The sequence below is a fragment of the Mytilus californianus genome, unplaced genomic scaffold (genome assembly GCF_021869535.1).
Source record: "Mytilus californianus isolate M0D057914Y unplaced genomic scaffold, xbMytCali1.0.p SCAF_9, whole genome shotgun sequence".
Classification (NCBI taxonomy): Eukaryota; Metazoa; Mollusca; class Bivalvia; order Mytilida; family Mytilidae; genus Mytilus; species Mytilus californianus.
Window position 1 is genome coordinate 78,251,499 of NW_026262745.1, and position 22,433 is coordinate 78,273,931.

General features: G+C 32.0%; 2 protein-coding genes across 4 annotated transcripts in view; one reads left to right on the forward strand and one right to left on the reverse strand.

Moving 5' to 3' along the window:
• LOC127716291 (kelch-like protein 3) overlaps positions 1 to 22,433 on the reverse strand; it is a 37,810-nt gene that overhangs the window by 14,163 nt on the left and 1,214 nt on the right. For 2 of the 3 annotated variants that reach the window (XM_052222450.1, XM_052222451.1), the window contains exons 2-5: positions 19,606 to 19,798; positions 8,426 to 8,849; positions 2,111 to 2,189; positions 1,311 to 1,508 (exon numbers count right to left, since the gene is read on the reverse strand). In XM_052222450.1, the coding sequence (XP_052078410.1) occupies positions 1,311 to 1,508; positions 2,111 to 2,183 (271 nt within the window). In that variant the 5' untranslated portion in view covers positions 2,184 to 2,189; positions 8,426 to 8,849; positions 19,606 to 19,798. The remainder of the gene's footprint in view (positions 1 to 1,310; positions 1,509 to 2,110; positions 2,190 to 8,425; positions 8,850 to 19,605; positions 19,799 to 22,433) is intronic. The other variant, XM_052222452.1, reaches the window with a different exon arrangement.
• LOC127716316 (5-hydroxyisourate hydrolase-like) overlaps positions 5,571 to 22,433 on the forward strand; it is a 28,403-nt gene continuing 11,540 nt past the window's right edge. Inside the window, exon 1 of the mRNA XM_052222489.1 lies at positions 5,571 to 5,668. Within this exon, the coding sequence (XP_052078449.1) occupies positions 5,615 to 5,668 (54 nt within the window). The 5' untranslated portion in view covers positions 5,571 to 5,614. The remainder of the gene's footprint in view (positions 5,669 to 22,433) is intronic.

A 22,433-nucleotide genomic window follows, 5' to 3' on the forward strand; every position in this document is an offset into this window, starting at 1 on the left:
ACATTCTAGGTTTCATAGAGAAAAAGCTAGGAAATATAAAGCTGAAGCTATCAATTCATTATACTCAAAATACATGTACAATCAGGAATATCAAAGCAGGAATTTTGAAATATTTGTTGTGAGCACTTGTCCCTGAGCAAGTAAAACTGTAAATTTTACTTGTCAAGAAAAAAATTACTTGCCCTGAATTTCCTAATAAATATTGGAAGTATTAAATTCACTGTATTAGCTTGTATGATTTTCAAAACTATTTTGTGTCACAATATAAATGATATTTGTAATATTTGTTTATGTGTATAAACAAAAGGAGGTATGGGGTTAACATCTTCACAGGAGAGGCAAGGGAAATTTATAAGCTAAGACATCTAGAAGTATTTATACATCTTGATAAAACTGTCGTAAAAAATTAAAACAACACCTCCTTTAGATAAGGGATAAAACCTAATTGACAATCCTAGATCAATTGACAAGGATAACGTAATGTCTATGAGACCTTGGTGCGCATATTTATTTTTTTTCATTTGGTTATCAATCTATTTCTGGTTTTGTTTTGTTTAATTCATGAACATTGATGTTTTGACTAGAATATGTTTTTCACATGTCAATCATTGGTTATGAATAATACATCTTAATAAGTTGTGAAAATAATTCTATATTTTTGATCAAATTGAATTTTGTCCAGTACCCAGACAAAAAAAATTATTTGTCTGGGTGTTAAAATGTACGAGTCGGGTGAGACGCTCATAGCATTTCCACACCCCTGCAAAGTCAGCTAGTTTATGTTCAAACTTGATAGAAATCTATTGGTTTATGTGCCATTAAACTGTTGTCTCATTGAAATATGACTTATATAAGGAGGGGACTTGCTGAGCAGCAATAAGTGATTAGCAGTGGAATGTCCATAAAAAAACATGGAAATTGTTAGCCTTGAGGTGGCAAGTTTTTGTCTCAAAATAATAATAGAATCCATATGGTCAAGAAAACTAATCATAGACCATGAGTCTTTTTCATGGGTCTGAGTCTTTTTCATGTTTTCTATATAGACAGCAATCTCAAAATCTGATCGCCCTATCAAAGTCTTCAAAAAAGCATTAGACCTCAGAGCAATATGGGACTATTTGGAACCATCTTATTAAATTTTTTAAATAGACTATATTTAACTCTAGTGACATTGTTACGTGTCAAATGATAAAACTACAAGCCTGTGCTGTTTGGACTGTGGTTAATCATGGAGACTTTATTTCTAAGCATTTTAATTGCAACACACTTTTAAAACTACTCATCATGCTCGACAATCCCATGCATCGAACCTGTGAACATGGCAAAAAAGTATGGACTGCATGCCGCCATAATATTTCTGTGACATGGATATCTCTCATCTTCTACACAGATGATGACATCACAGAGCGTGTTTGTTTTTCTTTGTTCATTTAGACCATGAAGAACTGTCAATGCATGGGACTGCTCTCGGAACACATACTCACTAAGAAGACCACTTCTGAATAACCCTGTAAAAAACAAGAGCTTAATATTACAGATGTGTAACCCTGCTAACCTTTCCATACACTGTACAACTTAAAATTCATGGCAGACAATCTATCTATTACTTTATTTGTTTTTACAAACTGACATTTAAAATATAGTTCTGGTAAATTATTTATAAACTCATAATATAATTCAAACAACCTTAAATTGTATTCTTGTAAATGGATGTAATATTCTATTTATAACTTCAATAGTTGTCTCATTGGAAATCATATTACAACTCCTTATTCTTACATTCATATTTCATTCATGTATATCTAATCAGTATCAATATGGGTGTTTATTTCTCAGTTGGTCATTCCAAGAACATTTGAGTTATCTCCCCTCTACTCACAACAATAAACACACAAACATATTGTTTCCAAATGTTCCTGTATTAATCATTCTACACTGAAGAAGACAAAACTGATAAAAATGTTTTACTTAATATTAGCAGTGAAGGACATCATTAAAACAATCGTTTTACAAATTTTTTATTTTATCTATTTTGAAATAAGGTTTTGGTGACCTAGCTTTGCTTTTTGGTTAAGAAAATTGTTGGGTTTCTGTCTTTTTTAATTCATACCTGGTAAACTTTCTAGAAGAACTAGTGCATCTTGGGATAGACTGCAAGACTGGTTCCTTACTCTTGTGTTCATATTTTCCTATGAAATGATAGTTCTGATTGTAAAAATTTTCTTCCAACATTAATAGTCTTACAGCAAAGAAATGAAGAACGCGAAATACATGTACCGGATAGTTCTATTGCAGTTCTTCACAATTTTTTTTTCTGAGAAAAAGTGACACCTAAGTAACCATATGCATTAATCTAACCATATACCAAATTTGTATCAAAACATCTGTTATATATGTTAAAATGATTAGTCTGTGGTATATTTATTTTAGTAACAGAAACACTACAATCTAAAGTTTCTGGACAAGAAGATCTTATTCTTTTCAACACCTCGCAAATGGTCTCTTGGCAAGAACATTTATGGGTAGTTTTATTAGGTGTCAAGAAAACTGCCAAGATCTATATAATGTTAGAATCAACATTTCAATTATAAGTAACTGTAAAGGTAAATATACCTACATCAAATATACACCTGTTGTTAACAAGATAACTAATACCTACCACTTATCAAAACCTAACCCACAACTCTACTATACCAATATAATCAATTTTAATGTCTTATTCTGAACAAAATAAATATAACTTACTGGTATATGACAAACTTGAAGAAAATAAAATGTTTTTAAATTTTTAACATTGACAATTGTGAATGAGTTTGAATCTTTTAAGGACTTAACAACTTTAACTTCTCCCTTATTCAAAAAATATCTGGATTTTTAATATGGCAACAGAAAGTGGAAACCTACTGAGTCAAATTAAGCTAAAGACTTTTGTTACTTATGTAAGTTGAACAATAGATTAAGAGAGGCTTAAATTTGAATTCAATTCTAATTATTCATGTTTTTGTACTAAAAGACCATTATTTTTTTCATATTTCATGTAGACTGGCAAAATGCAAAAAATTGTTTGCATGAATTTTTAAAATCCATTTTTATTTCCATGTTCTTTCATCCCTACCCCTCTTATCACTCTTAATAAAGAATATTTGATTAGCTTAATTTGGTTTTATGAAATATCAAATAAAATCATAAATCTTTGAAAAAAATATATTGACCAAAATGATTTTTTACATTTAAACTCAAAAGACCTTGTAAATTTATCTTTCTTATCTACATTGGTTGACATTTCTTTAAAGTGAAATTGTAAACTTATCAAAACTGATTGAAGTTAAAAAAGACAAATGACATTGCACTGCAAAAAATGTCTGAATGATACTAATTTAGTCAGAATAATTAAAAACCGTATAAGTAGACAAGGTATACGAAAATGTGGAACTCCTGTATTAAAAACTCCTCTAAAATCATAAAATCAAATGTAAGTATATACTCATAACAGCGCTTTCTTGAATTTGCTTTGACATTTTTAATCTATTTTTAAATTATCTTTTTTAAATTGATATTATTTAAATTATTTTTTCAATTGAAATGATAAGCTGAAATAGAAACTAATCATTTTGCTAAAACTACAGGATTCCTGAATAAGTTCATAAATTCATAGATTTTTTCTATGAAATTTCTTTATTCTTATCGGGTATTTATAGATTATTGATGGCTCTTCAAATGAGAGGGCGTTTCTCAGCAAGAGCACAGCCTTCAGATGATATGTAGCCGAGAAACATCAAGCTGTTGCATTGAAAGACCATTGATAATCACTATTTTCTTAGGCAACATCGAGGATATACACTAGTCATTTTGGGGCCCTTTATAGCTTGCTGTTTGGTGTGAGCCAAGGCTCCGTGTTGAAGGCCGTACTTTGACCTATAATTGTTTACTTTTTACACACTGTGACTTGGATGGAAAGTTGTCTCATTGGCACTCATACCACATCTTCTTATTTCTATATATAGGCTTCTCATTTCAAATGTACTTTCACATATATTGTCAGGTAGAGAGGCCTTTTATAACTGACTTATACGGTACGGGTATTGCTCATTGTTAAAGGTTGTATGGTGACCTATAGTTGCTTACATCCATGTCATTTGGTCTTAAAACGGATAGTTGGCATTGGCATTCATATCACATCTTCTTATTTTATATTTATGAGGTCATACATACATTCTCTTTCTTCTTGACTAAGAGAAATAAACAGCTGCGCCACGAGGGCATGTAAAGCCCATCGTCTTGTGTGTGAAGTTTTATGCAATAATCATAAATCGTTTCTGAGATACGGCGCAACATGTGAAAACCCCCCTTTTTTTAATAAAAAAATCAATTACTCTAAAATAAAATTTTTAATCATCACCAAAAAGTATACAGATCTTTAGATTGATATAACTAAGAAGCGTGTAAAGTTTTAAGCAATAATCATAAATTGTTTTTGAGATACGGCGCGACATGTGAAAAAAACACCCTCCTGTTTTAGTTACAAAGTCCAGTAACTCAAAAAGTTTTAATCTTATTTTCACAAAAAAGTATATAGATCATTTGACCATCATAAGAAACAACTATTTTAAGTTTCATGAAATTTGGATAAGTCGTTCTCAAGTTACAGTGCGACATGTGGACGCCAGACAGATGGACAGACGGACAGGCAGACAGACGCCGGACATTTGTATACCATAATACGTCCCAGCAAAATTTTGACAGGCGTATAAAAAAATCATTCCACTTAAGTAGAAAGAGATGAAAAATTATCATACTTGAATGGAAAACCTCAAAGAAAGACAACTCTTGTAAAAAGGCAATGATTTCTAATAATAAATAATTATATCAGAAAGAAATTTAGAAGACAAAGTTTCTTATCACAAGTCATGAAATGCATGAGGCAATTTCCTCAGAATTTTAGTTAATAGAAAATATTGCATGGACTGACAACATCAAAATTGACAACTTTTCATCAAAGATTTTTAGCACATCAAAAAACACAGTCCTCTTAATGTCTTTAAATGTAAAAGGATTTGTGAAATTATACTAGATCATGACATTTCACTTCAATTGTCATCAAATTCATATAAATACAAAACTGAGAATTATCTATGAATAAATGGTATATAGACTTTTAAATAATTAGTAGTTTTGAAGTGAAAAGAGATTCACTGATGCCATTTTTATTAACTTTATACATGAATAAAATAAATACTGCCTCAGTGTTATCATTTTACTGTACAAATATGCAAGATTTACATAAATTAGTTTTACATATATTGAAAAAAGAACCCTTCATAGGCCTCATTGAACTCAATGGACAGTATTTATTTATCATGTTTATTAACATCTCAAAGTTTACATACGAAATCATACATACAACACTATTTAATCAACACACAAATCTCATTGACAAGATACATGTAATTCTGCATAGAAAATCAATCAGGTTTTGACTGGATATTGAAGTGTGTTGTGATTGATGTTACAAAAGTTTAGTTTGTCAGGATATAAAGTTTGAAGTTTGATATATATCTATATTATATAACTCCACACTGAAATCTGATTTAAAGAACTATCTAATTCTAGACAGATGAAGATGCTACCTTATATTATCCTCAATACTATCATCCATTGTACACTTCCAGTAAGTTGTTTTACCTTATTTTAATTCATTATTACTTATAATTTAGTTTCTACTGAAAAAAAAATTTCCTGTCTGATTTTGAATAACTGTGGATAAACTCATCATAGATACAAGGCTTCAAATGTGTTCTGCCAGACAAGTGGATTCATTTATTTTCTTGTGTACCAATTATTGAATCTTTGCTAGCCAAGGGTTACGATCCAGTTCCCTCCTCTCCACCCTTGGCAGATTAAGTCAGCATCTGTGATTACAATAATGCTGTGCCATCTATTGGTAGATAAAAGTGAAAGGCCCATTCTGACTACATTATTCTTGACCAATGACAGCACTTGGAATCTCTTTATTGCGGAGGTGTTAAATGGTTGTGTCTATTGTTTACAAATTTCGTGAAGCAGGAAACTAAAATATACGTTAACATTCCAACATTTGCGCGAGAAACATACCCAGTAACTTCAATTAAGTTGATTAAGAACTTGAAAATTGTTACTAAATATTGTTCTATGTTTTGGGGGTTAAGACTTGTTGCACAATCAGCATGTGGCAATTGTTTATTTACATTTTCTACATTTACACGTGATCATCTTAAAGGCACTTTTTGATTAGATGCAGCTAGTTACAACTTCGACCAATGGAAATCATTTACTCGTGGATCCGAAATTCTATCTCAACTGCCAAGGATGGAGAGGAGGGGACTGGATCGTAACCCTTGGTGGATTGAGGGAATATTGTATTTTCTTCAGTATTTGAATTCTAGAAAATTTGAAGTTCAGTTTTTAAAGTCTACATACAAATCTATAAGTGGCTCCAACATGGTCAAATTCAACCTGCGACCTTGCAAACTGACTTCTCATACAAAAGGACCAGTGACCGTCAACACACTATTCAATATAAACCTGGTGACCTAGTGTTCTAGGCAGGTTATGTGCCCTTCCTTATGATAATCATTTAAAAGGACTGCAAATAACCTACCTTCGAGAAATTTGGGGTATAAAAATCTTTAACCACAGACTGAACTTAAATGTTGATGAGTAAGAAGAGGGAAGATACCATCACTATGGTTACATTCTTGACAGACAAGATAACAAGAGTGCACACGCTGAAATGTCTCGCCTTCTTTACTAATCATTGATATTATGTTGATAGTCCTAAATATAAAGCTTTATTACAACTGTCACATAAACTTAACATTAACCAAGAAAACTAAACATTGACCAATGAACCATGAAAATGAGGTCAAGGTCAGATGAACCATGTAAGGCAGACATGTACAGTTAACAATTTTTCCATATAACAAATATAGTTGACCTATTGCTTATAGTTTAAGAAAAACAGACCAAAACACAAAAACTTAACACTGAGCAATGAACCGTGAAAATGAGGTCAAGGTCATATAAAACCTGCGTGACTAACATATAGATCATAAAATATTTCCATACACCAAATATAGTTGACCTATTGCATATAGTATTAGAAAAAAAGACCAAAACTCAAAAACTTAACTCTGACCACTGAACCATGAAAACGAGGTCAAGGTCAGATGACACCTGCCAGCTAGACATGTACACCTTACAATCATTCCATACACCAAATATAGTAGACCTATTGCATACAGTATAAGAAAAACAGACCAAAACACAAAAACTTAACTATAACCACTGAACCATGAAAATGAGGTCAAGGTCAGATGACATCTGCCAGTTGGACATGTACACCTTACAGTCCTTCCATACACCGAATATACTAGACCTATTGCTTATAGTATCTGAGATATGGACTTGACCACCAAAACTTAACCTTGTTCACTGATCCATGAATTGAGGTCGAGGTCAAGTGAAAACTGTCTGACGGGCATGAGGACCTTGCAAGGTACGCACATACCAAATATAGTTATCCTATTACTTATAATAAGAGAGAATTTAACATTACAAAAAATGTTAACTTTTTTTTCAAGTAGTCACTGAACCATGAAAATGAGGTCAAGGACATTGGACATGTGACTGACAGAAACTTCGTAACATGAGGCATCCATATACAAAGTATGAAGCATCCAGGTCTTCTAGCTTCTAAAATATTAAGCTTTTAAGAAGTTAGCTAACGCCGCCGCCGCCGCCGCCGCTGCCGGATCACTATCCCTATGTCGAGCTTTCTGCGACAAAAGTCGCAGGCTCGACAAAAATTGAGATGTTCAACTTCTACGTTGAGTACCTTACACTGCATTTCATCATGTACAGTAGCGTGCACCCCCTCTCTTTTTTCCTGTTTTTCTACCTTTTTATTGAGTTTGGGGTGGATTGGATACCAGCAAATAGCAGAGTCTTTTAGAAGTGACCTGCCACCATAAGTGTAACAGTTGATTGAAAACAGCCCCTGCCATTGTAGTTTATGGATGGCCATCATCTAGTCAAAACATGCAAGTTTATATACATGATATGGTAGACATATTTCTCCAAATTTGAAACCTTTGGAAATAGCATAGACTTGTGGCAAGAGTATATTTTGTATCATATTTCTGATATAAACCTTTTAAATGTATGGAACACCACTGGACATGTTGGAGGCCTGAAACCTAGTATAGTACCTGCCCTGTCAGTTGGATGAATCACTGCGAGATTTAGAATAACTTTCTTAATCATTGTTAATGGTAAAAAAATATTTTCTCATGTTAATGGTAAAAAAAAAAATATCTTCTCCTCTTTTTTGTAATCACAAGAATTTCTATCAAGTTTTTCTATAATAAATGATTTTCAAATTGTTTACCTAAATGTTCTTTTCCTTTTTGTGTATTTAGGTTTTAATCAATGGATTTCTCTTCATCTCTCCAGACCAGAATCATCAGGTAGGCCAGTTGTCTACTCCAGTTAGTTGGCAAGGCAATTCTTTGCCTTAGTTCTCCTTCTATCCTTTTAGCACAAGAATATTTTCCTTTGCTTCTCCCTTTCTCAACCTCCACTTGCAACAGTTAGTTTTGAATTTTTCCTTTGCTTCTCCTCCTCTTCTGGCAATAAAAGGTAAAGGGTATTTTATGTGGTTCTCCTTATTAACAGTTGTTAGCAGTTAATGTAAATCTCCCTGTCTTGTGTGATTGTCTCATTTATATCAGGGCAAGTCCTTTGATTCCCCTTCCATTTTGCACAAAACTGATTTTTCCACACTACACAAGCTGAGTAACTCTGTAAATAAACTGGAAAGGAAAAGTGGATTCCGACAAAAGATATCAAAACAAATATAACAAATGGAGCCTCTAAAGAGCAGTGTGTCCTACCTGGATCTATGAACATTTTCAACAATGGCTACTCTCCAGCATCATGAACATTGCAGGTTTGTAATAGCATAAGCAACACGACGGGTGCCACATGTGGAGCACGATCTGCTTACCCTTCCGGAGCACCTGAGAACATCCACAGTTTTTGGAAGGGTTCGTGTTGCTTAGTCTTTATTTTTGGATGTTGTGTTTTATGTACTGTTGTTTTTCTTTTGGTCTTTTTCTCTTTTTTTGCCATGGCGCTGTCAATTTATTTTCAACTTATGAGTTTGAATATCCCTTCGGTATCTTTAGCCTCTCCTTTAAAGACTATATAATTCATTACTAATAATGGTATTGCTGATCATTTCTTCTGTTTTTAGTTTCTCTCTATTATGTCTATTATAGTTTTTCCAAAATATGCAAAAACTTATTAAAACCATCATTTAAGTGCTATTACTCCTACGAGGAGTTGACTGAAATTTCAGCTGTGTTGATATATTTTTTGATCTTGTCCTGCTGATAAATCTTGCAATTTGAAACTTCTCTTTATATATTTTAGTTTTAAAGATAATAAGCCAAAACTCAAAAATTGTCATGTTGAGGACTGACTCCATAAGGACATGAAGGAGTCGACCCACAATTTCTGCCATGTTAACTTATTTGTAGATTTTGTCATGCTGATCATTTTTGCTATTTAAAATTTCACTCTATATTTATTATCATAAGTTTTCAACATTTATTTATATAACTTTACATAATAGAATGAGACAGCAATCAAACAACAATAAATGAAGAATGTGTCCATGGGACACAGATCGATGATGCCCCCGCTTGCACTTAACGTTATAAAGGGACATAACTTAAGAACTGTAAAAGTGACCCCACCCAAAGCCGAACTTGATCTGAGTTTTGTGGTAATAAGCATTCTGTATAAGTTTCATAACATTTGGTTGAAGCAAACTGAAGTTATAGAGAACAGAAAGGAAAAATTGCTGGCATAACTCTAGACCGGTTAACGTGATGCTACCCAAATTTGAACTTGATCTGTGTTTTGTGGTAATAAGCATTGTGTATACATTTCATAACATTTGGTTAGGGCAAACTAAAGTTAGAGAATGGAAACCAATTTCGGGACAGACTATCAATAAAATGCTTCGCTGGGGCGCAGCTTGATACGACCGCAGAGGTCGAACCCTGAACAGTTGGGGCAAGTATGGACACAACATTCAAGCTTGATACAGCTCTGAATTTGGATTGTTATTAAATATTTGACACAGCATAGGTTTCTGACACAGAAAGAATGTGGTCTAAGAACTAGATTTTTTTTAATTTACCTATTATGGTCCAATGTCCAAAATCAAAATACATGGTTAGATTCAGCATATCAAAGAACCCCATATATTCAATTTTTTGTTAAAATCAAACAAAGTTTAATTTTGGACCCCAACTTGGACAAACTTGAAAACTGGGCCCATAATCAAAAATCTAAACACATGTTTAGATTCAGCATCAAAGAACCCCAAGAATTCAATTTTTGCTAAAATCAAACTAAGTTTAATTTTTGACCCTTTGGACCTTAATGTAGACCAATTTAAAAAACAGGACTTAAAATTAAAAATCTAAATACACGGTTAGATTTGGAATATCAAAGAACCCCAATAATTTAATTTTTGATGAAATCAAACAAAGTTTAATTTTGGACCCTTTTGACCTCAATATGAACCAATTTGATAGCGGGGCCCACAAATAAAAAATCTAAATACATGGTTAGATTCAGCATATCAAAGAACCTCATATATTCAATTTTTGTTCAAATCAAACAAAGTTTAATTTTGGACCCCAATTTGGACCAACTTGAAAACTGGGCCAAAAATCGAAAATCTAAACACATGTTTAGATTCAGCATATCAAAGAACCCCAAGAATTCAATTTTTGTTAAAATCAAACTAAGTTTAATTTTGGACCCTTTGGACCTTAATGAAGACCAATTTAAAAAATGGGACCCAAATTAAAAATCTAAAAACACGGTTAGATTTGGCATATCAAAGAACCCCAATAATTCAATTTTTGATGAAATCAAACAAAGTTTAATTTTGGACCCTTTTGACCTCAATATGAACCAATTTGATAACAAGGTCCACAAATAAAAAATCTAAATACATGGTTAGATTCAGCATATCAAAGAACCCCATATATTCAATTTTTGTTGAAATCAAACAAAGTTTAATTTTGGACCCCAATTTGGACCAACTTGAAAACTGGGCCAAAAATCGAAAATCTAAATACATGTTTAGATTCAGCATATCAAAGAACCTCATATATTCAATTTTGCTAAAATCAAACAAAGTTTAATTTTGGACCCTTTGGACCTTAATGTAGACCAATTTGAAAACTGGACCCAAAATTAAAAATCTAAATACACTGTTAGATTCGGCATAACAAATAAATAAATGTGATCAAAGATTTTACAAATCTAATGCGCCATACTGTGCAATTAAAGATTACTTCTTGAAATTTTTCAATATTTGAAATTTGAAAAAAAAATAATATTTGAAGAATAATTCTTTTTAATTTCTGAAATCTGAAATGTGAAAAAAATGACCCCCCACAATTTCTTTTTATCCCCCCCCCCTTTTTTTCCCCCAAAAAATTCTTTCCCTCAAGATATGGTCATAATCTCAATTCAAATTTCCAATGGAGTTGGCAACCATAATTACCCATTTAAATTTACCATAGTGCTAACTTATTCTATTTTATAATAGAATTAAAAATATAGTGTCAAATCTTTCATATGGATTTTTTTGTAAAAAAAAAAGATGCAACATTTGCAGATATTTTTACTGGTCTTCCTTTATAAATATGCATTTCTTTAAACATAATTTAAAAGCAGTGTAAGGGAAGTAACCAAAACGTTGTATTTGGATTACCTCCCTTACACTGTTTTAAATTATCTTTATTGTTCATTAACCATTATTTTATACATAATTTAAAAGCAGTGTAAGGGAGATAATTTCAATGATGTATTTGATTTATCTCCCTTACAATGCTTTAAATTATGTTTTGTACTAAAGTATTTGTCCATTAACCAGGACAACCTTGTTTTTCCCCCTTTTTTGCCCCTAATACCTAAACGGTTTGAGCCATAACCCCCCAAAGCAAATCCTAACCATCCCTTTGTGGTATGGAAACTTGTAGTATAATTTCAGAGAGATCCATACACTGTTCCACAGTTATTGTCTGGAAACTAGAAAATGCTTATTTTTGGCCCCTTTTTGGCCCCTAATTCCTTAACTGTTGGTACCATAACCCCCAAAATCAATCCCAACCTTCCTTTTGTGGTATTTAACCTTATGGTCAAATTTCAAATAGATCCATTCACTTAAACTAAAATTAGAGTGCGAAAACCAATGTGTCTTCGGACGACGACACCGGACGACAGCGACGACGCCGGACGACGACGACGCCAACGTCATACCAATATACGACCACAAAATTTTTTTGCGGTCGTATAAAAAGACAAGGGTCAAACTTAATGCCCCCTCCAGTGACGGTGGCAGGCAAAACAAAACCAATAAACAGCTGTGCCATGAGCGCATGATACACCCGTCGCTTTTTCAATAGACATAAACCAGTCACCAAAGTTTCACGAAAACAGCTCAAAGCATTTTTGAGTAATTGTCAAAAACTGGAAAATCCCCCTTTTTTAGTGAATAAAACCCCATAACTCGAAAACTTAAAATCTAAAATTTATAAATATTGAAAGGGAGCTCACATCAATAGATATAAACAATTCACCAAAGTTTCATGAAAACTGTTCAAAGAATTTTTGAGTTATTGTCCGAAAACTGGAAAATCCCCCTTTTTTAATGAATAAAACCCCATAAGTCGGAAACGTAAAATTCAAAATTTATAAAAATCGAGAGGGAGCTCACGTCAATAGATAAACAATTCACCAAAGTTTCATGCCAATTGGTTAAAGCGTTTTTGAGTTATTGTCTGACATGTTGACGACGGACAGACGGACAAAGGTATAATACGTCCCTAAACGGGCATATGAAAACATGATTTGAGTCAAATATCCTATTTTTTATTTTTTGATCTCAAAGAAAAATAAGTAAAAACACAAAATAATACAAATAAAATGCTTCGCTGGGCGCAGCTTGATACGACCGCAGAGGTCGAACCCTGAACAGTTGGGGCAAGTATGGACACAACATTCAAGCTTGATACAGCTCTGAATTTGGATTGTGATTAAATATTTGACACAGCATAGGTTTCTGACACAGAAAGAATGTGGTCTAAGAACTTCAATTTTTTTAATTTACCTATTATGGTCCAATGTCCAAAATCAAAATACATGGTTAGATTCAGCATATCAAAGAACCCCATATATTCAATTTTTGTTGAAATCAAACAAAGTTTAATTTTGGACCCCAACTTGGACAAACTTGAAAACTGGTCCCATAATCAAAAATCTAAACACATGTTTAGATTCAGCATATCAAAGTACCCGAAGAATTCAATTTTTGTTAAAATCAAACTAAGTTTAATTTTGGACCCTTTGGACCTTAATGTAGAAAAATTTAAAAAACGGGACCCAAAATTAAAAATCTAAAAACACGGTTAGATTTGGCATATCAAAGAACCCCAATTATTCAATTTTTGATGAAATCAAACAAAGTTTAATTTTGGACCCTTTTGACCTCAATATGAACCAATTTGATAGCGGGCCCACAAATAAAAAATCTAAATACATGGTAAGATTCAGCATATCAAAGAACCCCATATATTCAATTTTTGTTGAAATCAAACAAAGTTTAATTTTGGACCCCAATTTGGACCAACTTGAAAACTGGGCCAAAAATCTAAAATCTAAATACATGTTTAGATTCAGCATATCAAAGAACCCCATATATTCAATTTTTGTTGAAATCAAACAAAGTTTAATTTTGGACCCCAACTTGGACCAACTTGAAAACTGGTCCCATAATTAAAAATCTAAACACATGTTTAGATTCAGCATATCAAAGAACCCCAAAAATTCAATTTTTGTTAAAATCAAACTAAGTTTAATTTTGGACCCTTTGGACCTTAATGTAGACCAATTTAAAAAACAGGACCCAAAATTAAAAATCTAAATACACAGTTAGATTTGGCATATCAAAGAACCCCAATAATTCAATTTTTTATGAAATCAAACAAAGTTTAATTTTGGACCCTTTTGACCTCAATATGAACCAATTTGATAGCAGGCCCACAAATAAAAAATCTAAATACATGGTAAGATTCAGCATATCAAAGAACCCCATATATTCAATTTTTGTTGAAATCAAACAAAGTTTAATTTTGGACCCCAATTTGGACCAACTTGAAAACTGGGCCAAAAATCTAAAATCTAAATACATGTTTAGATTTTGCATATCAAATAACCCCATATATTCAATTTTTGTTGAAATCAAACAAAGTTTAATTTTGGACCCCAACTTGGACCAACTTGAAAACTGGGCCCATAATCAAAAATCTAAACACATGTTTAGATTCAGCATATCAAAGAACCCCAAGAATTCAATTTTTGTTAAAATCAAATTAAGTTTAATTTTGGACCCTTTGGACCTTAATGTAGACCAATTTAAAAAACGGGACCCCAAATTAAAAATCTAAATACACGGTTAGATTCGGCATATCAAAGAACCCCAATAATTCAATTTTTGATGAAATCAAACAAAGTTAAATTTTGGACCCTTTGGACCTCAATGTGGACCAATTTAAAAACGGGGCCCAAAATCCAAAAACTTAATACACGGTTAGATTCAGCATATTAAAGAACCCCAAGAATTCAAGAATAAAACCCCATTGAAATTGATCAAGAAATAAGCAATTTATACGAAGTATCTTCTTTTGCACAACACTGTGCAATTGAATATTTCTTGCTATTGCGCAATACTGTACAATTGACAATTTCTTGCTATTGCGCAATATTGTGCTATTGGATATTTCTTGCTATTGCGCAATACTGTGCAATTGAAGATTTCTTGCTATTGCGCAATACTGTGCAATTGAAGATTTCTTGCTATTGTGCAATACTGTGCAATTGAAAATTTCTTGCTATTGCACAATACTTATTATATAATAATTTACACATCCTGTTTGGTGTGTATCTCCTACCATATCATTATTATTTGCTTTTAAATATAAATCAGAAATAATCAACTTAAAATGGAAAATTTTAAAAGAAAAAAAAAAGGAAAAAAAGAAAAAAAAAAAAAAAAAAAATCTCCCCCCCCAAATTTTTTGAACCCCCTTATGATTCATCACCCCCAAACTCAATCCCAGCCTTCCCTTTGTGGTATGGTACCTTGCAGTACAATTTCAGAGAGATCCATACACTTGAACACAAGTTATTGTCTGGAAACTAGAAAAATGCTTATTTTTGGCCCCTTTTTGGCCCCCAATTCCTAAACGTTTCGGGCAATTACCCCCAAACTCAATTCCAGCTTTCCCTTTGTGATATGGAACCTTGTAGTACAATTTCAGAAATATCCAAACACTTACACACAAGTTATTGTCATGAAACTAGAAAAATGCTTGTTTTTTGCCCCTTTTTTGGCCCCTAATTCCTAAAATTTTGAGGCAATTACCCCCAAAATCAATTACAGCCTTCCCTTTGTGATATGGAACCTTGTGGTACAATGTCAGAGAGATCTATACACTTACACACAAGTTATTGTCTGAAAATTACAAAAATGCTTATTTTTGGCCCCTTTTTGGCCCCTAATTCCTTAACTGTTGGTACCATAATCCCCAAAATCAATCCCAACCTTCCTTTCGTGGTATTGAACCTTATGGTGAAATTTCATGGAGATCCATTCACTTAAACTAAAGTTAGAGTGCGAAAACCAATGTGTCTTCGGACGACGCCAGACGACGCCGGACGACGACGACGACGACGACGACAACGACGACGACGACGACGACGACGACGCCAATGTCATACCAATATACGACCAAAAAATTTTTAATTTTTGCGGTCGTATAAAAACATATGGTAACAGTTTGAATGAATGGATTGAGGACAAATTCTTTTTTTACAGTTTCTGTTTATCATGTTTATCTATTTTTAGTTTTCAAGTTAGATCATAATTGCATACTAAATCTATTCCCATTCAAGTAGATCTATTCATTCATATGTATACATGCTATATAAGGAATGATATTTTCTCTACTTAATCAAACTTACAATTATAACAATAAAATTAATATCAGATTTTCCACAAGAGCCTCTAATCCAACTACAGATAAGAAAAATCTCTTTCATAGATTTCAAATTTACTCTATGTTAAAGTCTGATAATATGAAAACCAAAATCGTTCATTTCACTGGAATCATGCCAATTTCTAGCACCTGTATAATGTACAAAAGCCTTAAAATAACTTAACAAGACAACATGTTTCTTTTACAAATTGGAACTAATATTTCAAAGATGAAACATTTGCGTAAACTATAAACATCACATAAATAACATTGTGTTTTAACAAAATGAAAATCAGGAATTAAAATAATTGTTTTATTATCTTTTTAGAGAAAATATTCTCTAGCTGTCTAAGGTTAGGAGAGGCTTGATGGCTCACAACCATGTTTAGCCCACCATATATTTTATGTGTTTGTCAAAAGTCAAAACTGTAGTCCAGTCTTGATCATTTGTTTCTATTTGCCACCATTTGTTTTGCCTTTAAAGTTGAAAGATTAAATCAGGCCATTACAGTTTTATTTTTATTTTAATTATTTCACATTTTGCCATGACAATTAAGACCTTTTATCTGCTTCTTTGGTTAAGCACTGTTAAAGTCCACACTATTTTGGTTAAGCCTCATTAAAGTTATTCATTGTTTTGGTCATAAGCACTATAGAAAAAAATTTAATCACATCAGCTACCTACCTACCTAATTTTCTTTAGATGTCTGGCCTTTAGGTCCTAAATGTTTCGAGTACAATTAATAAGTACTCAGACTCAGGTATTGACCAATCAAATTACTGGATTTCTGGTTTTGAGCTCTAATGCTCAGTACTCAAAGACCGAGTAAAATTTGATGACCAGAAGCCCAAAAATCTTGTATACATTTTGTTTGGTCTTATAAGATATAAGATGATCAAAAGGACAAGTGTCACTATATAAGTATAATTCAATTTTCATGCTGTAGATGTGACCCTTTTATTTCATAACATTTATAGATGAGTATATTAATCAATATTTTAGAGTAAATGATATAAATCATTCATTTCAGAGAAGGTGCATTGTAATAAATGTTATGGTCAGGAAGTAAGATATTAACATCTAATTCAAAGTACAAATGTTAAGATAAGAAAGATTAAATAAACATCTTTTATGCCTGAAAGTCAGCAATAAAAAAGATCCTGGGTTATCTGTTAATGTAAATTAGATGACTGAAAATCTAATAATAAATCCTCCCTCAACTTATATTTAACTCTATGATACAAACAAACTGTATAGCATATTGTTTATTTAGGAAGACTTCAACCTGCATGTTAATCTAGACAATTAGCCACACCAACATTTGTTTATCTTTGCTATGCAATTCATATCCATAAAATAAGATATTGTATAAAAGTTTGAAAGGAAACAGCAACCCAACAAGATAATAAAACTATCAAAACAAACATCAAAGGTAGAAATTAATGCAATTTTTAACAACAGAATATGCCTGGGGATATGTCAGCTCTAAATCTAAAGTCATAAGCTATTTAAAATTTTCAGGAAATAATTCTCTCTAGATTTTCCCTACATTTATTAACACAATTTTCTTTCAAAAAATATGAAAAAATATCAAGGATTTTGTTGGATTTTCAAAACTGGCTTTTTATACTATTTGTTATTAAATCATGAATAGAAAAGCTTTTTATACTATTTGTTATTAAATTATGAATAGAAAAGCTTTTTATACTATTTGTAATAAAATAATGAATAGAAAAGTTTTTTTATACTATATTTGTAATAAAATTATGAATAGAAATATAAGGGTTTACGGGCAAAATTTTTAATGGCATTTTTAATATGAATAAAACCAGAGGATTCACATTGGTCCAAAAAATATAGGTTCCCTTTGCTTTTCTTAACGTAAATTGTACTTATCTCCCTTGCCTATCAATTTTGCACTTAAAAACATGTGTCTCATCCTTAAGCGTTGAAAAGACATCTCGGTTCCGTTAGGGCTAATGATGATATATTATTTTGCCTTTTGTATAATGCAGAGTGCACGGTCTCTTATAATAAAAAATAACGGGTGCACATATCGACCAATCAGGATTAGCCATACTCTTAATTCTGAATACCATCTTCATAAAATGGCTGTGCCCATAAAATCTAATGGTTTATTGTAACTTAAAAGCTATTTTCTAAGTACTCATCCATCCCCCCCCCCTTTTTTTTTTTATCTTGATCCAACACTTTGTTTTATCTATTTCTTTGAATAACAAAGGTACAGGAAATGAACAGTTTTAAAATCAGTTATTAACCACTTTTAGGAATTTTTGGTCCTCAATGCTATTCAACTTCATACTTTAACTTTTTTTGATTCAAGCGTCACTGATGAGTCTTTTGTAGACAAAACGATGTCTCGCACAAATACAAAATTTCAATCCTGGTATCTATGATGAGTTTATTTAAATTATTAAAGCATGTAAGAAATTCTTAAATACATTTTCACTCAACAGACACAAGAAATCGAACAATATGTAATGCCAAAAAAGATAATGGTAGAGCAATCGATAGAATAAAACATGCCAGGCTTGAGAAATCTCTTCAAAGAAAATAAAAAAAATTGAAATCATGTGAAGGCTTTTTAGAATCAGTTGGAATAGCTGTTGGGTTCAGTTAAAGGCATGTAATATTAATAATAATATATATTGGGATAGTAAAGTTCAAAGGAATTTTTTACACACTAGTGCATAAAATTGTTATACTACAATCATATTAGTGGGGGGGTGTTGAATTGGAAAAAATTTCCCCTCCCCACATACATTTAATTTTGAAATGGACCTGAAGTAAACAAAGATTAAAGATAGATCAATTATCCTTTAAATAGTTTGCCAGACTGGAACCCTGTTGCACTCACCCACCTGATAAACAGTTATGACTATGAGTCACATACAATTCAATTAAAACACTGGAAGAACATTCCTCAAAATCAAACAAGTTGCCAAAGTTTCTTTGTTTACATTTGACTAAATATATCAGTTCTAATTAGCTTGATTAGCGCTAACAATGATAATTTTTTGCTTTGCTAAAAAATAGGTTAATTAACAATGATAACTAGGGATATGTTAATAAAAAGCATACACAAATAATTCATTACCTGACTATTCATTTTACCATGTTTACTGTATAGATATTTAGATTTAACTTTTAAATGCTTAAAAAAAAAGGAAGCTGAATAAAAGAAATATATTTTGTAACATCATTGTTTAAAATAATGAAAATTAACTACTGAATTTATTAGGAAATTCAATTTCAAACAAACCTTCATTTTTTCAACATCTGTTCAAACTTGGATCAAAAGTGGAATTATACTTTAATTTATTACAAAAAAGTGTTTACATACATTTGTAGAATATGAAAATATAATTAATTTAATGAAACTGATAACTTAATTTCATAAGTTCAATAGACAATACTTACTTTGAAAAGATTGTTGATAAACAAAGAAATTCCACAGCTGATTTCTGAGCACGCAGTTAGTCACATGTTGATGTTGTTGTTTTGAAATTTGATCTCTCATCTCAGCCAATCATATCAATAGATGCTAAAATAAGGGACTTTCTCAAACATTGCTTTAACATTCTCATTAGCACTGTATTCATTGTACTTGCACCTGGAAAACATGTATAATAATGGATTTATATAGCATTTATCATGCAGTTTAAACACCCATTTCAAGGGTGAATCAAAACACAAAATCATGCAGAAATTATCAACTCAACAGTATTTCTATTTGTATAAACATAAACAGTTGAGGTGCACTGAACACCATTCCTGAAAATAATCAGGGTAAAATACTGCTTAGTGCTATATTATCACCCTTATTATATAATTAACCAAAATACCCGGACATTTTTCATGCCAAATGGATTTAAAAAGACATTTCCTTATCAAAATACCACATCTATTTCTTAAATTAAACTAGGATACTAAATTGTGATGTGGTCAACCTGTTCACTTATATTGTCAGGAAATAGAAGTTCCTTCATATAATATAAGTTCCAAATGGAAAAAATATTCTGGAATATTATTTCCACGGGAATAAATATTACACGATATGTTCCTAACGGAATAAATGGTATGGAATATTTGTTCCAACAGGAACATATATTATGACATTGTTTATAACAAAGTTTCCAGTGGAACTTCTGTTAGGCGGAACAAATATACGTTGACAATATCATGCAGTACATATATCCTTTTTTGTGATTCCTTTTATCCCTCTTTATATATTAGCTTTTCTATATCTCAACTAAATCACTCTTATTACAAGTGTTTCTCTTAATAGCTATAAACATGAAACCCTATATTAAAATGGTTTAAATAGCTGTATGAGGCCCTCTTGTAAAAAGTTAAGTATTTTTAAAGGCTTTGATCTGAATAGATTAGTGTGAACTATAATGGAATGTATGAGTAAGAGTTACTTTTTTCAAAAAAAGATTTATATTATTATAATTATAAATCATATGCCAATGTTATGGTCGAACCAAAGTCAATTTTGGCAAACTCACTGGACTGACTATATTAACTAGAGATAACGCCAGAAGTAGGCCTAGTCAGCACCGCAATGTTTAGAACTATAAAAAAAAATCGGGAAATGCATTTTGGTGAATTTACTGACTAGACATGCCCACTAATTCGACCTTAACTAGGTAAGCGTTCCAAGGAGGCCTAAATAAATTTCTTGAAAAAACATTTTTTAGAAGGGAAATGAAAGAAATATAAGTTTGTTACATGAGTAAAAATTGGGGGAAAATATGTTGTTCTTGTTTAATATATTTTTGTCAAAAATGGTTAAGTTTTTTATTAAAGTTGAAATTGTTTGTCCTGAAAAAAAAATGATGCCCATGCATACACTTGCATCTTTCCATAATTCTGTAAAGAATTCTGACAGCACTACATCTTTCTGTTTGACAGGTACTTTTTTTATCCAAAATACTAATTTTATATATTTTATAAAATGTTTTATCAAAAAATTGTCACTCACCTTAATGAGTCCAAAAGACAATACAAACATGACAAAGTCTTTAAAAATTGCTAAGTTTTGTTTTATTTATAACTTGATTAAGGTAAACATAGCAAAATGTCTATTCAAATAAAACAACAACTGGCACACTTTGAAGTTCCTGTATCCTATTCCCCACCTGTGTACATGGTGTATTACTTAAGCAACATGAGCAAGTGATTTTATGATCACTTATTTTAGTGATTTGTAAATTTCAGTAATCACCTATTTAAGTGATTTTGATGTTTCCTTTGATCTTCAATACATATTTCATTAATTTGCCACTAAATGACAAATTTGTCTGTAATTTGCTTGCATAGATCATTTCAATAATCCCTTTTCTGATATATATTAATTTCAGGAGTCTGCAAGACCATTAAGTTCATGAAGCTAATGGGAATTAATTTGAAACAAATATTGGCTTACCACAAGGGTCAGTTCTATCACCTACCCTCGTCAACATTTATATAGCAGACATTATGGATAACACCTCGGGGCAAAACAGCAAATTCGCTGACCATGGCACACTGTGGCACAACGGACAATTAAGACCTAAAAAAACTCAAAGAAAAAACATCAAGAGACGTTAACACAGTTTTAAAATGGACTGAACAAAGGAGGATCAATGTCAACATGGGAAAATGCAAAGTATGTCTTTTCTCTAAAGAAGATCTAGATATAACACAAAAATTCTGACTGTCAACTCGTTCCACTTCAAATACAGCCCTACACCCAAACTACTTGGCACCCAAACTACTTGGCGTAACGTTGGATAAAAAATATCAACATGCACACTGATATAGTGCAGAAGAGAGCAAACAATGCATTAAATGCAATACAAGAAATAAAGGGTCTATGAAAAATATATATATAATGAGAACCACCAAGGAACCAGCTTAAAAAGACCAGTAGCTAGCAGAGGCTCCATACTCTTAGCTGAACTAGTAGCTATCCTTATGGTTTTGGAACACTGCATTTACACACTTAAGGACCAGTTCACTGAGGTAAAGATCCTATCAGATAGCCAGACAGCTGTTGGCATCCTGACCCTCAACTGGAAGTCAACTAACTACATTGACACTATCACAGACATTAAAGAAAGCATTGGGACTCTCCTGAGAGTCGGCATACAAACTATCCTATCTTGGATCCCAGGCCATGCTAATATAGCTTGGAACTAGATAGCGATCCTGTTAGCAAAAGATGCAGCACAGGAGGCCTCAAGTCTAAATGACCAGTACAA